The sequence below is a fragment of the Canis lupus genome, chromosome 12 (genome assembly GCF_011100685.1).
Source record: "Canis lupus familiaris isolate Mischka breed German Shepherd chromosome 12, alternate assembly UU_Cfam_GSD_1.0, whole genome shotgun sequence".
Classification (NCBI taxonomy): domain Eukaryota; kingdom Metazoa; phylum Chordata; class Mammalia; order Carnivora; family Canidae; genus Canis; species Canis lupus.
In genome coordinates, this window is record NC_049233.1 from 6,525,970 (window position 1) to 6,540,368 (window position 14,399).

The window sequence follows — 14,399 nt, forward strand, 5'->3', positions numbered from 1 at the left end:
TTTTCCCTTAACACTGTGACATGCTTTCCTGTGTCATTACAAATTCCTAATAAACTTCATTTGAAATAACTCTATTATACCTACTGTGTGCCAGGCACCATTGTTAGCATTTTACATGTATTAACTGTGGCTGTACTTTGAGTTAGGCTTTTAGTTTGTTTCTAGCATTATAGTTTTTCTACACAGCATCCCACCCTCCCCAAAAGGGTTTTTCTAGCCCTTGATGTCTATTAAAAAATGCTGTTTGTACAGGATGAAAATCCAAGAATTGTTACGCGTTGTCCCAGGGGGGTTCAGTTGTAGGTCTTCATAATAATTCTCATAAATGAAAGGCCTGGATTCGGAATACATTTCATCGGATGCCTGTGTCTCCGCAGCACCAGGGACTGCAGTGAACGTTCTATTTTCAAAATAGAGCTGCGGGTCTAAAGAGAAAAGCCGCTTCTGCCGCAGAACTCAAGCCTGCACATTTCCGCGCATGGTCTCTGCAAGGCACGCGGGGGCCTGTGGGTTGAGGTGGCCTATTGTGTTGGGCAAGGAGAGCCTTTCTTAGTACTTCCACTTCTGTGGCAGGAAGAAAACCTCCTATGGCATTTTACTTCTTCAGGTTTCTAGAGGATCTTGATGTAATCCCCACTTGGATTTCAGACCAGATAGACTGCCTCTCACTATAGTTACTTAGTGTGGTGTTTCCCTAAGAAGCTAACAGATGGTCCTCTTTAAAAGAGGTCCAGTGGCTATAGAAGCCTGGGAAGTACTGGATAAATAGTGTTAAACAGATTTACTTAATGTAGAATTTGTTACAATTCCTCATGTCCTTTTGTATGCTATGATCTTTGTGAATCTCCGTGATGAAGATGTAAGGCACCATTTGTCAACCGTATTTGTCTATGGAACCCCTTTCCTCTGGAGTATCCTCTCAGTCTGATTTATAACCCCATGTAGGAACTATCAAATTAGTAAAATTAAATCCCAGAAGCTCCTACTGGTTTGGAGGCTATCTGCCCTCACACACTCATCTTCACTTCTGAGTGGTGAGACTTTGGGTCTGCCTTCTCAGAATATGGAGATTGTGTCTTTAAAATGAGCTACGGGGGCCATCTGATCCCAGCATTCTCACTACATAGAAGTGTGAGTATGCCAGGCAGCTTACTAAATTTCTGAAATCAAAGGCCTGAAGTATCTTTTCCTAAAACCAAATAAACAAAAGCAGAAGAGAAAGATATGTTGGACCCAGTGGAATTGATGGGAGAAGTGGCCTGTTCCGTCTTGTAATGAGATTCTCAAGAACTTTCCTAGGAATGCTGGCCCACCTGACCAGGGAAGGAGGAAGGCATGCCCTTGTTCCTTGGCATCAGCTTAGCCTGGCTCTCCCCTGACCTTAAGGAAGGACACTGTTGAAGTTACCAAACTCTGTCTTTCTCCATTTTTTAGAGAAGACCTCTGGACTTTCTTCACCTTTTGTTTTACAGAAGAGGATGTGGAGAACTTTGATGTGACCAATTTGTCTCAGGACATGCTTCGAAGCATTGAAGCCGACAGCTTTTGGTGCATGAGCAAACTACTAGATGGGATCCAGGTGAGCCAGTTCTGCCCTTGTGGGTTGCCCCACAAGCCTTCAAGTACCTTCTTGCTTTCCTCCATCTTGCAGGGTCCCCCACCCAGCATGGCTCTACCTCGTTTTGGTACATCCATCTTCACCTCTTTTGTTAGCTTTACAGCTTTCAAAACGTCTAGCGTCACCTGGACTCTGAGGAGGTCTCTGTGTTGCCCTGGCTTTGTCCTCCGAGTGTGCCACTCCTTTCTCCCATATACCCCGAGCCAGGCGGTTCACTTCCATATTGTGAGGCTCTGCCAGGCCTTTCCTGTGCTGGCTGTTCTGCCGATTTCCTTTTGTTCCTCAGAACGCTGGTAGCAGCTTTGGAAAAACAGCCTGTGCTTTTAAACGTGTTTCAGTGACCTTGAGAGTGGTAGCACCACTTTGGACTCCCTGTTCATCCTGGGCTCTATGTCATTTGCAGGATAACTACACCTTTGCACAACCAGGGATCCAGAAGAAGGTCAAGGCGCTGGAAGAGCTTGTCAGCCGGATTGATGGTAGGTTGGAAGAAGAGGAATTCTCTGGCAGTAGCACAGTATGATTCTGACACAAGCCAGCAGTGCTGCTGGGACCTCTCCTCAGCCCGCCACCACCCTCTCCAACTCACTCTGTGCTGTTGGCGGCACCCTTGTCCTTCCACATCTCAGTGGGAAGAGGAAGGGGAGCTCTGCTGGCACCTCAAGTTCTTTCTCTTTTGTTTTCTGTCACCAAGTTCTATCAGTTCTTTCAGCATCTCCTTTCACTTCACCCTTTCTTTTTCTTTCTTTTTTTTTTTAGCCCTACTCCCTCCCTCCCTCCCTTTTTTTCTTTTCAGATTCACCCTTTCTTCTCCATTTTCCTAGCCACAGCTGGTCCAGCCACGCCTGGACTTCTATAGCTTCCTCCTAGAAGGACTTGCTTCCTCCATACTCTTCCCTCTTGCAAACTTTCTGTCACACAACCATATCTTTCTAAAGCACTGTTCTGGTCATATCTCTCTCCTGCTTGGAAGCTTCTCATGGCTCTCCATTGCTTTAAGCATCAAGCTCTAGTCTGACCTTGGCCTTGATGTGGTGATGTCACTCCTGGGCTTCATGCACACTCCTCAAGTCCGGCCCATAGCAGGCCTCTTCCACTGCATCCTGTGACCAGTTTGGGCTGGGTGAGGGGGGCAGGCAGGAAGTGAGACATGGCGCTCCTTCTGAAACAGGGTGGCTTTGAGGAGCTGAAGCCTCACAGTAATTCCTTGGCTCTGGCTTGGGATCATGAACTCTAGAACTAAAAGACAACTTGGGAGTCCCTACTTCTTACTGATGAAGAAACTGAGACCCAGAAAGAGAAGTCAGAATTAAGTTTCATAATGATAGCCTAGAACACCACAGCAAGGTCTTCTGTTAAGTGGGCTCAGTAGCACTAGTTAGGTTGTAAAGCTTTCTTATGACTCCACTAGATACTACATGACTAAGACATCTCATTTCCTGACTTTCTATCGTGGATCTTGTGCTTCACCAAAGCATTGCCTTCCCCCCATCTGACTCCCCGTACAGAAACTGCGTATCTTTCTCTCCTCCCCAGCTTCTCTTTTCTTGAAAACCTTCCCTGGTGAATTCCACTCATTCTGGCTTCCTTTTTTTTTTTTTTTTTTTTTTTTTAAGATTTTTTTTAAAAAAATTATTCATGAGAGAGGCAGAGACATAGGCAGAGCATAAGTAGAGGGAGAAGCAGGCTCCCGGCAGGGAGCCCAATGTGCAACTCAATCCCAGGACCCTGGGGTCACGCCTGAGCCAAAGGCAGACACTCAACCACTGAGCCACCCAGGTGTCCCTCCAGCTTCCTTTTTTGACTTAGGATTTCAGTCTTCCTGTCTTGTTTGCTGATTTACAGTTGTTTCTAGCACATCCGTCCATAGGATGTTTTTCGATCTTTGTCTCATCACCCTGACCCCACCCTTAGCCAGCACAGGGCCCACATCCAGCTCTCTTGCATCCCTCATCCCAGGTTCCAGAGGGCAGGTGCTGTGCTTTCTGCCACTGTCTGCCCTATCCTTGTTTTTTCTGCCCTCAAATACCTGATAGTAAAGGCATAGTATTTTAGGATAGGGGATTTCTAAGTGTATGTATCTTTATTGTTTGATTGAATTATAGAAGTAATGCACATTAAAAAAACTAAAAACAATTTGTAAAAATAAAAAATAAAAAGTAACACATCCTCCCCCTTCCTTAAATTCTATTCCCCAGAAATAACCATTGTTATTATTCTTTCAAAAAATTATCTTATGTATTTTCCACATGCCAGCTGCAGTTGTAAGCACTTTTGTCTCCTCATTTTATCCTCCCTGAAACCTTTGTAGGTATGAATGATTATCCACATTTTATAGATTAGGAAACTGAGGAGGATAATAATTTTTTTTTAATGCTATTAAGCACTATTTAAAGGGCTGTCATGTAGAACATGGATTTGGGATTGTCCCAGAGTTCCACACAAACACTAAGGGTGGGAGTCAGGAAGGGGCCAGTTCCTACTGAATATGGTGAAGCACTCTCTGGGGAATCACTTAATGCATCAGTGGGAGAGGCTGCCCTTAATGGAGTCAGTGAACCTCTTTGGCAGTGTTTAAGTCCCTGCTGGCTGCTGTCTGTCAGGGATGCTGAGGAAGAAGTCCTCACCGGCAGGAAGATGACCAATGTGACCCCCATGGTTCTGCTCCATTCTGACTCCTCCTCTGAAGAGTAATAGGGTCAAGCAGCCAAGTGAACCTCACATCTACTGCTTTATGGCAAGAGCAAGCCTGTGAAGGAAGAACCTAGAACATCACCATGGATGTTAAGCTAGTTTTACTACATGTGGGGCTGCGTTAACCATACAGTGTGGCTGTGAGATGGTGGCATCGAACACAAAGGATGGTCAGATGCCAGTGTGGCTTTTCTGTGCCTGGCTTCCCCAGGAGGAGTGGGGAAAGAGAGATTAAAACTGCCTTTTTGGATCATGTGACTGTCAGGGTCCAGTCCTCTAGGTTGTGCTCTTGGGGCCAATGATACTCCTGTTTCAGAGCAGGTACATAATCACTTCAGGAGGTACGAGGTCGAATACCTACAGTTTGCCTTTCGTTGGATGAACAACCTGCTCATGCGGGAGCTTCCCCTTCGCTGCACCATCCGTCTGTGGGACACATACCAGGTATGAAGTGCTCCATGCTAGGCTGTCCCTGAGGCACCAGGCTCCTCGCCCTGGCAGATGTACTGCTCAGAAGTTCCCTCACCTCCTTCCCACTTCTGTGTCTGCCTTAGTCTCCGGGGAAGGACCTCTGCACAGTCTGCTCGGGCCTCTGTGTGCCCAGCCATGGAAGGAGTGCTGTGCCGTATGCCTACCTTGCGGGAGGATTGGAACCAAGAGGGCTAAAGCCAGTTCCTTGTCAGGGCCTGGAGACCTAACTGTCTTTTCCCTCCCCAGTCTGAACCAGAAGGGTTCTCCCATTTTCATCTCTACGTGTGTGCAGCCTTCTTGATCAAGTGGAGAAAGGAGATCTTGGATGAGGAGGACTTTCAGGTAAGTGGCCAGGAGCCCAGGCTGAGGGGAGTTATCCCATTCATGGGGCTGTACAGATAGAAGGCACTAAGGCAGGTGGCTGGCCGGGAAGAGGGAAGGAGATAGGCTGCTCAGAAGAGGTTGCCCCTCCTAGTTGGCAGAATGGCCAAGTCAGCCAGCCCCAGAATTCTGCAGTGTGAAGAAGGGTCTTAGGGCCTGAAATACTGCAGAGCAGTTAAGCCAGCCTAAGAGATATTTCATTCATTCATTGATAAGCCTTTGCTGAATGCCTGCCATGTTCTAGGCACGGTTGGAGGCATAGGATACATTGAAAAGTAAATCAGACAGAGATCCCTATTCCCAGAGAGCTTACACGCTAGTTGGGAAGAGACTTAACAATAGGCAAGAACATAGTAAATTAAACAGAATGTTAGAAGGTGATGAGAATTTTTTTTTTTTTTTTTTTTTTTTTTTTTAAGTAGAGCAAGATAAAGGAATTATTAGGTGGTAGGGAAGGGACAGTTTGCAATTTCAAAAAAAGTAGGATAGGCTCACTGAGAAGGTGCCATCTGAGCAAAGGCTCAAGCAAGGTGAGAGAGTCATGGACATCTGCGGCACAAGAGTGTCCAGGCAGAGGGAACAGCCAGTGCAAAGGCCTTAAGGCAGCAGTGTGCCTGGGCTATTTACAGAATCGTGGTGGCCAGTGTGGCCTAAAGCAGAATGGTCCAGAGGAAGAATAGGAAAATGTAAGGCCAGAGTCACAAGATACCCAGGTCACAGAGGACTTTGTAGCCACTGTAAGTTTGGGCTTTTATTTGAATGGAAGAGGAGCCATAAGAATGTCTTAAGCAGAGGAGGGACATGATCTGACTTATATTTTTAAAGGATCACTCTGGCTTCTATGTAGATTGTAGGTATGGACAAAGGTGGAAGCAGGGAGACCACCCAGTAGGCTGTTAGAGTCCTCCAGGTGAGATGTGAGGGTGGCTTGAACCTGCATGGCATCAGTGGGGGTGTGACAAGTGAGCAGATCTTTGTGTGTGTGTATGCACACATACGCGTGTGTGCATGCATATATATTAGATCATATATATATTTTGTTAATAGAGCCAACAGGATTTCCTGATGAATTGGGTGTAGAGTAGGACAGGAAGGGTTGAGTCAAGATGACTGAGTTTACAAGAAGGCTATAGGAGGAACAGGTTTATGGAGGACTTTCAGGAGTTCAGGTTTGGCATGTCGAATTTGAACTGCCATTAGACACCCAAATGGAGATCTAGATAGGCAAATAAATCTTATAAGTTGAGAGCTCAAAAGAGAGAAAGAGGTCTGGATTGGACATGTATATTTAGGAACCTTTGGCTAGATGGTCCTTAAAGCCAGGACAGTAGAGACCTGTAAGGAAATGAGTGTGGACAGAGGAGAGGAGAAGTCCAGGCCTGAGCACTGCCACACCTTTGTGAGACAGCTGGGGAGAAGAGGTGGACAGAGCAAAGGAGACAGAGGGGGATGGCCAGGGAGAGTGGGGCAGCCCAGAAACCTTGGCTAGGGATGTGAAGAAGACGGAGGGTACGTGTTAAACGATGGAAAGCCAAGCTGCTGTTCCAAGAGGCCCACAAGAAGGGGTAATGGGGAATTGGGTTCAAGGAGATGGATTGCGAGGCTCTGCAGTCTTCAGGGACAGGCCTGGAGCTTGTTCATAGTTCTTCTCTCTGGGGTAGGCTGGGGGGCTTGTCTTTCTCTGCTTTGTACATTTCTGGACTAAGGGATTTCTCCTTCCTTCCTTCTTCCTCCCTCTCTCCTTCCCTCCCTCATCTATGACTCTTAAAAGCAGGGGGGAAAGCCAGAGAAGGTCAACTGTTCTTCTAAGTTCTAACTACTAACATAGGTGTTCTCAAGAGTAACAGAAGGCTTTCTGTGATCCCAGAGCTGTACCTCTCCGTAATTGTCATTAGGTGGTTAAAGAACAGAAGTCTGCTCAGTGGATAGGTGGAAAGACGGGACCCAACTTGCCCAAGTAAGGGCTTTGGAAAGCAAAGGGGAGAGCGGGCTTCTGTGAGTAGATGCTAGCTATGGTGCCGAGGCCACAGGCAGCTGGTAAAGAGCCACAGCTTCTGCCAACAAGCAGCATATGTGACATCCTAGGATAAATGAGCATGAGGGGCTGGAATGGCCGTGTGCTGGGGTAAGCTATCAATTTTGATAATGTGGTTGAGGTGGAGCAGGATTTCAAGAGGATGAAGTCTAATTTAGTTATCATGAGCCAGGCTCAGAGGGCCTTGTCATATGTGATAAAAGTGCTTCCCAGATTAGCTCAGAGAGGTGGAGATGATTCCTGGAATGGCTTTTAGCAGTTCACAATATTGGCAGAGCGCAGGACCATAATAGTCTGTGACTTTAAAACTATGTTAGACATAGAGATGTTCTTTCCTGGGTTGCATATTTGATTATCTGATGGATTTGAGGTCTTTCTGCAGTAACCCACAGAATGACAATGAGGATTGTGCCTGCTGCTCTATTAACACGTTACTTAGTCTACTCGAGGAGTGTCACCTTTTTCTTTTAGACGAAATGGAAGGGACAGTTAAACTGGATAATCTGCAAAGTCCCTCCTAGCCCCACAGTTCCATGATGTTATGGCTAAGAAGAGAAAACATGCCTGGGGGCAGATCCTAGCTCTGCCACCTTTCTAGGTGTGCAACTTTAAGCAAAGTAACTTGACTTTCTGTGCCTCAATGTTCTTACCTGTAAAATAAGGATAAGAGTACCTACCTCCTAAGGCTATTGTGAGGATTAAACAGTTAATACACATGAAGCAGTTAGAATGGTGTAGTTGCCCTACAGCCTCAGAACAGGGCGCTTATTATTATTATTGCTCCCTGAAAAGTACTCAGTGAGGTGAAGATAGTTTTAGGAACCACGTCTGAGTAGATGTGTGACTTCTGAGTAAACCATGTGACTTACTTACCTGATCCTGGGAGAAACTACCAAGCTGGTTGAACAAACAGGACTGGAGAGGGGGTGTCAAAGGGTGTGGGGCAAAGAGCAGTGTCACAGCTGTGGCAAAAGCCCCCAGAAGGAAGGGCACCTACTTCTCCTTAGCTGAGCAGATATCTGGATTCACATTGCCTGGGAGAGGGGACCAAGAACTGATGACAGGAGGATCACTTGAGGATATTTTCTTCCTGAGACCTCTGAGCAAGGGGACCTGAGGCAGCTCGGTACACAGAAGTAGGGGCAGGATGGCCCATCTTCTGAGCCATGGACCTCTTGAAATGAGAGCTTCTTACAGATCTGGGCCAAGGCTCTTTCATGGCATGGGGGGGCCCCTTGGCATTTCTGGCTTTCAGCCTGGGCTGGTCTAATGGAAGGATCATGATAATATTGGGGTGAGGCTTACGGCATTGTTTTTATAGGCCCAAATGGTCAGATACTAGCAATTTCATAAGGTTCAATGGAATAACAGAGAATTCTTAGCACTTTAATGTGTTCTAAGCACTAATCTAAATGCTTACTGTGTTAATTTAATCCTTGCAATAGTCCCACAAGGTAAATCATAATAACTGCACCCTCCTTCCCATTTTACAAATGAGCAAACTTAGTCTCAGCGAGATTAACTAACTAGCCCAAGGTCACCCAGGGAGTAAGTGGTTGATACTCAGAATCCGTGCCACACACATGGATTGTGTTCTTTTGCCTCTGCCTTAGGGGCCTGGCCAGACAACTGGGGCACTTGAGCTGAATTCACACAGTAGCTACTCAAGGTCCCAGGCAAGGATCTGCCCTGCCTGCCTCAGGCACTGCCCCCTCCTCCCCCTCTCAGGGCTTCTTCTACCCTCCACCATTCTCCCCTTTCATTGACAATCACTCTCAGGCTTTCTTCTCACAAAGTAAATGTTTAACAACAGATTGGTTGTTTTAAGACTGAGAAAGAAGTGCTCCAAGGTCCTCTTCTTGTTCTACTATATTGGCTCCTGGGTTTTTCTTCTGCTGCTACCAGAAGGACCTGTGACTTCCTCATTCCTCTTCCTGCCCTCCCTCCTTGGTCTCCATGGGAAGGTGGAACCCAGGCGGAGCCTGAATGACCACCTTGCCTGAAGGCAACAGGGAGTTCTGGGCGTGTGTGCAAGTTGCTGGAGCTGCTGGTCTGGGCCTCTGTCTGGGAAGTCCTGGAGTCCCACCCAGGCCCTGAGAGAGCCACCAGCGCTCTAGGGGCTGAATGTCAGATGCAGGAGGGGCCCCAGGAGGAGGGACTCCACTCAAACCAGGGTTTTTTTGTTTTTGTTTTTGTTTTTGTTTTTTAAGATGTATTTATTTATTTTGGAAAGAGGGGGGGAGGGGGAGGGAATGAGTTGGAAGGAGGGGCATAGGGAGAGGGAGCCTGACCAGGCCAAGGATCAGGACTTGAGTTGAAGGCAGATGTTTAAACAACTCAGCTACCTAGGTGCCCCTCAAACCAGGTTTTTACAAAAGTGTACTCTATAGTTTATTTTGAAATAATTTTATACTTATGAAATGTGGCAAAAATAGAGTTCCCAAATAGTCCACTCATATCCACTTAATGTTTACATCTTCTATACTATAATTAACCAACCAGGAACTTCAAGTTGATAAGATACTATTTATCTACAGACCTTATTTGAATTTTACCAGTTTTCCCATTAATGCCTTTTTTCTAGACCAGGATCCAATTTAGGATTCTAATCTGGGACAGTTCCTCAGTCTTTGTCTTCCTTGACAAAGAAAATTTTCAAAACTTTTAAAGAGTAGTGATTAGTTATTTTATAGGATGACCTTTACTTTGGGGTTGTCTGATGTTTTCTTACAATGACATTGAGAGTCATACCTTTTGGGGAAGAAACCACAGAGGTGATGTGTTCTTCTCAGGATCTCATATCATATGGAGGCCCATGGCGTTGGCATGTCTCATTCCTGCTGCCCTTAATCACTTGCCTTAGGTAGGTCTCCAGACTTCTCCACTGTAAAGTTACTATTTCCCCTTTGGTAATTATTAAGTATCTTCTGGGGAAACACTGATACTATATAATTCCACTGTTTCTCATCATTATTTCACCCACTAATCTTAATATCCATTAACGGTTCTTGCCTGTAAGATGTTTGCCTAATGGAGATTTTCTATTTTCACCACTTCTTCTATATCTATTAGTTGCCATTCTTCTGTAAGGGAGAGCTGTCCCTGTCTCCCCTTTATTTATTCAAGTATTTATTTATATCAGTATAGATTCATGGGTGTTTATTTTTTTTCATGGGTTATTAGACACTCATTATTTTGCTATTCAGATTGTCTCAGCTTTGGTCCTTGGGTGCTCCTTTAAGATGTCTTTTGATCCCATCTTTTTTTTTTTTTTTTTTTTGAGATTTTATTTTAGAGAGAGTGCACGCATGAGCAGGGGGAAGGCCAGAGGGAGAGAGAGAATCTCAGACTTCACACTGAGCACAGAGCCTGACGTGGAGACTTGATCACAGGACCTGAGGTGAAATCAAGAGTTGAATGCTCAACACACTGAGCTACCCAGGCATTCCATGATCCTGTCATTTTTAAGGCACTTCCTTATTTTCTGGTGCCATGAGATGTTCTCAGCTTACATTTTCTTTGCCCCACCTTGGAATCACCCATTCTCCAAGGAGCCCTGGTTAAGCCAATATTTTGCCCCTAAAAAATATTCAGAGGTATCATTATAACTTTGGAAATAAGATTGTAGGAAAACATTTATGTGAAGTCCAAGAACAGGTAAAAATTTTTTCATGATCTCTGTCAAGTCCCTGGTTGTGGAGGGAGTATTGACTAGCGAGGAACATCAATCTTCTGGGGCTCGGGAAGTGTTCTCTATCTTGATCTAGTGGTGGCTACATACATAAAAATCATCCAGGTGTACACTTAAGATTGTGTAGTTACTGTTTGTAAGTTATGCCTTGCAGAGAGTGCATGATAGAAGGCCACATGGTTCAGTTTGCGATGAGGCCACCATTGAGGAAAGTAAATAATAGAGGAAAACTAACACTAAAATCTGCCTATTAGGGTCACCTGGATGACTCAGTGGTTGAGCTTCTGCCTTCACCTCAGGGTGTGATCATGGGGTCCTGGGATCAAGTCCCACATCAGGCTCCCTGCTCAGCTGAGAGCCTCCTTCTCCCTTAGCCTCTGCCATTCCCCCCACTTGTGCTCTCTGGCTCTCTCTGGCTCTCTGTCAAATAAATAATAAAAAAATTAAATCTGCCTACTAAATAGACAGTTGGCCATGTAATAATTACCTAAACCAAGGTGGATAAATTCTTCCTTTCTCACATAGGAATCTTGGTATTAAGTGAGGATCCTGATGTTATTTGTCTCTTGGGTGCTTGAAGGGAAAAGGGTGACCCTAGGATTTAGGGCTACTGACTGTGAGGAGAGTAGCTGTGCAAGAGACTGTGTGACACTGAGTGTTGGGGGTATGATGGATGATGGTGGGACACCCTGGCAGAGGGGAAATTTTGGTGGTAGTCAGAGGCAGGTCTGCCTTGGATGTGAGCACCCTGATCATAACTGGCAAGTCTCCTGTGTACAGCTTTGTGCTGCCAAGGGAGGGACTGAATGCCTCTCTTCCCCAGCTGTGAGCCTAGAGAGAGCTCTATTGCCCAGGGAAGCCTATTAAGGTGTCTTGTTGCCACCACTGGCCTTCGAAGGAGGAGGTGAGTAAAGGGCACTGTCTGGGGACCTAGCCTGAGCAGCTGAGAGCTGGAAGGCCTGCTGTCCCACACAGCCCTCCTCAGCACTTGTCCCTGGCCTGCAGTTTGCTGGACGCCATCTCCCTGGTGGTAAGGTAGGGAGAGGACATGGCAGCTGCAGCCAGCCGCACAAAGATCTGCCACGGCAAATTTTCCTAGCAGACATGCAGCCAGAGCGAAGGCCCTGTAGAGGTAGGAGATTGCGGTGTTGGCGGAGGGAAGAGACAGAGAGAAGGCAGTGGGGCACAGTAGGAGGGGACAGTGCTGCAAAACCTGATTCTGGGCTTGACCCTAAATCAGGGGGAATCTTTGACCCCCTTTCTTCATCATATCAACAGCCCGGCCCTAGAGCCTGGCCCAGGAATGTCTGGGCCTTGACTTGCACTGCCTGCTCTCTGGAGATGGAAGGAGACGGATGCCTGGGTCCCACCCCAGGAGGCCAGCAGAGTGAACTAGGGAGTCGCAGTGAATCATAGCAGAGACTGTACTTTCCTGCCCTTTGGCTAAGGCTGAAGCTGGAATGTTAAATGAGCTTGCAGAGCCACAGAATTCGATCACCGGAAAACATGTTTTTATTCCTGACATCCAGCAATAGAGTACATCATCAGGGCAGATTGTGGGCGTCAGACTTTGGGAGAGGCTTCCCAAAGCAGGTTAACAGGTGAAACCCAGGACAGGAGATTGTTGAATGAGTTCTGTGAGTGAGGGAATGTGTGGCAGGCCCTCTGTGAGTCAACACACCACCACATAGTTAGACCAAAACAAAAGGAGTTGCTGGAAGGGAGAAGAAGACACTTCCAAAAATCAAAACTACAGTGTGCATGTAGAAGAACGTGAGTTATGCTGAATTGTGGGTACTCGGGGGAAAAAAATGTGTACAGACCACCTGTACAGGTCGGCAGCAGTTCCCCGGTGATGGGCAGCAGCAGGGTGGGAACAGCTTCCTGGAGAACTGGAGACCAGCAACCTCCTCGTCTGTGAGCACTCTGGAGAATACCTGGGAATTATGAATAAAGAGGACAAGCAGGTTCCAGTGAGCAGTGTGCCCGGGGTCTTTGATCTGATTTGCTCCATCTGTGTCCCAGAGCTGCCACAGATTCTAGAAAAATTGAATGTAGTACAGCAAGTCTGGCTTCAGGTGAGTGACCCTGAGAAGGTGGCCATGGCCTTCATACCCACTCTCCCGCACTATAGCATGCTGTCCATCAAGGTCAGGCTTTTGTGATCCCTACCCCAGCATTTCAAGAGAGACATGTACATTACACCAGGGATCCATGCCTTGGAGCACGCAGCATACAAGCAGTAAGATAAGAACTGGTTGGCAGCAATCCTGGAGAACAATAGTCTGCCAGGGGGTTGTAAACCAGTGACTTTTGGCCAGTTCCTGAGCCTGGCTTCTGGCCCCCAGCCTCGCCCAGGGCAGGCTTATAGCCTCTTTTTATCTTGAACCCCTGATAAACTACCATTTTGTATTTTTTTTTTAAAGATTTTATTTATTTATTCATAGAGACACAGCTAGAGAGAGACAGAGACACAGGCAGAGGGAGAAGCAGGCTCCATGCAGGGAGCCCGATGTGGGACTCGATCCCGGGGTCTCCAGGATCACACCCTGGGCTGCAGGCAGCGCTAAACCGCTGCGCCACTGGGGCTGCCCTCATTTTGTATTTTGTAATAAACCCTTAGTTTATATTAGAGAGCAACAAAGAGAAAGAAAGAAACAAAGAAACAGAAAAGAAAGAAAATTTGTACTAAGTAACCCACAGGGAGCCTGAAAACTATTCCACTATGAGTGGGAAAGGTGTGTGTGCGCCTGAGTCAGAGAGAGCAGGCACTTATTTACCCACCTGGGATTTACCCATCACTGCCCCACAGTCTAAAAAGTCATCTTAGAAAAAGCAGCATCTCTGAGAACCCAGAAGAGCATGGGACCCACGGGATGTTGGACAGGTGCCAACAAGGTCTTGGCTCCAAACTGATTTTGAGAAGCACAGTGCAGGGTACTCCAAAGGCTAATAATCAGAATTCCTTCATATAAAAAGAGAACCGACAAGGAGTCAGTGGGGCCAGCTGATGACCCTAAACCAAAGTGGCGGCTGATCTGAGAATCTGCCTTCATCCTGCAGAAGAAAACCTTGGAGACATTCCTATTCTGCAGGTGTCTGGTGGGCGGCAGGCCAGAGTTGTTCAATGCAAACAGTGCTAAGCCTACAAAGTGTCCCAGGCCTAGATAACAAACAAGATATAAGTAAATCCCTTCAACCCAATGGCACCCACCCACCACTCCTGCAGATACTTGAGGGTAGGATTTCAGAACGTTGTCCAATGCAGGCCCCGTCTTTACAGACATCCAGTGAATTGTCAGTTTGAATCCTACCCAGGGAGCCCTGGGAACTGAAGATCTTTCACCCAAAGCAGGCTGGCGTGAGGAAGGGCACAGTCTGTAGACATAAAACATACTGTTGAGGGGGACACAGCATAGTCTTCTCTGATGGGAAACTTGCTAAATGCACTTTGGCAGAAAACCAATGAACACTCTCAAAAAGTTTACATTCAAGGACGTGTTTTTGGA

The 14,399-nt window shown here is 46.5% G+C and overlaps 1 protein-coding gene across 2 annotated transcripts in view; it reads left to right on the plus strand.

Annotated features, from left to right (window-relative positions):
* The window catches only part of TBC1D22B (TBC1 domain family member 22B), an 83,409-nt gene that overhangs the window by 52,352 nt on the left and 16,658 nt on the right, over positions 1-14,399 (plus strand). For both annotated transcript variants that reach the window (XR_005367635.1, XM_038553909.1), the window contains exons 9-12: positions 1,473-1,579; positions 2,022-2,097; positions 4,629-4,756; positions 5,030-5,125. Coding sequence is in view for 1 of the 2 variants with exons in the window: in XM_038553909.1 (XP_038409837.1) it covers positions 1,473-1,579; positions 2,022-2,097; positions 4,629-4,756; positions 5,030-5,125 (407 nt within the window). In the remaining variant the exon portion in view is untranslated. The remainder of the gene's footprint in view (positions 1-1,472; positions 1,580-2,021; positions 2,098-4,628; positions 4,757-5,029; positions 5,126-14,399) is intronic.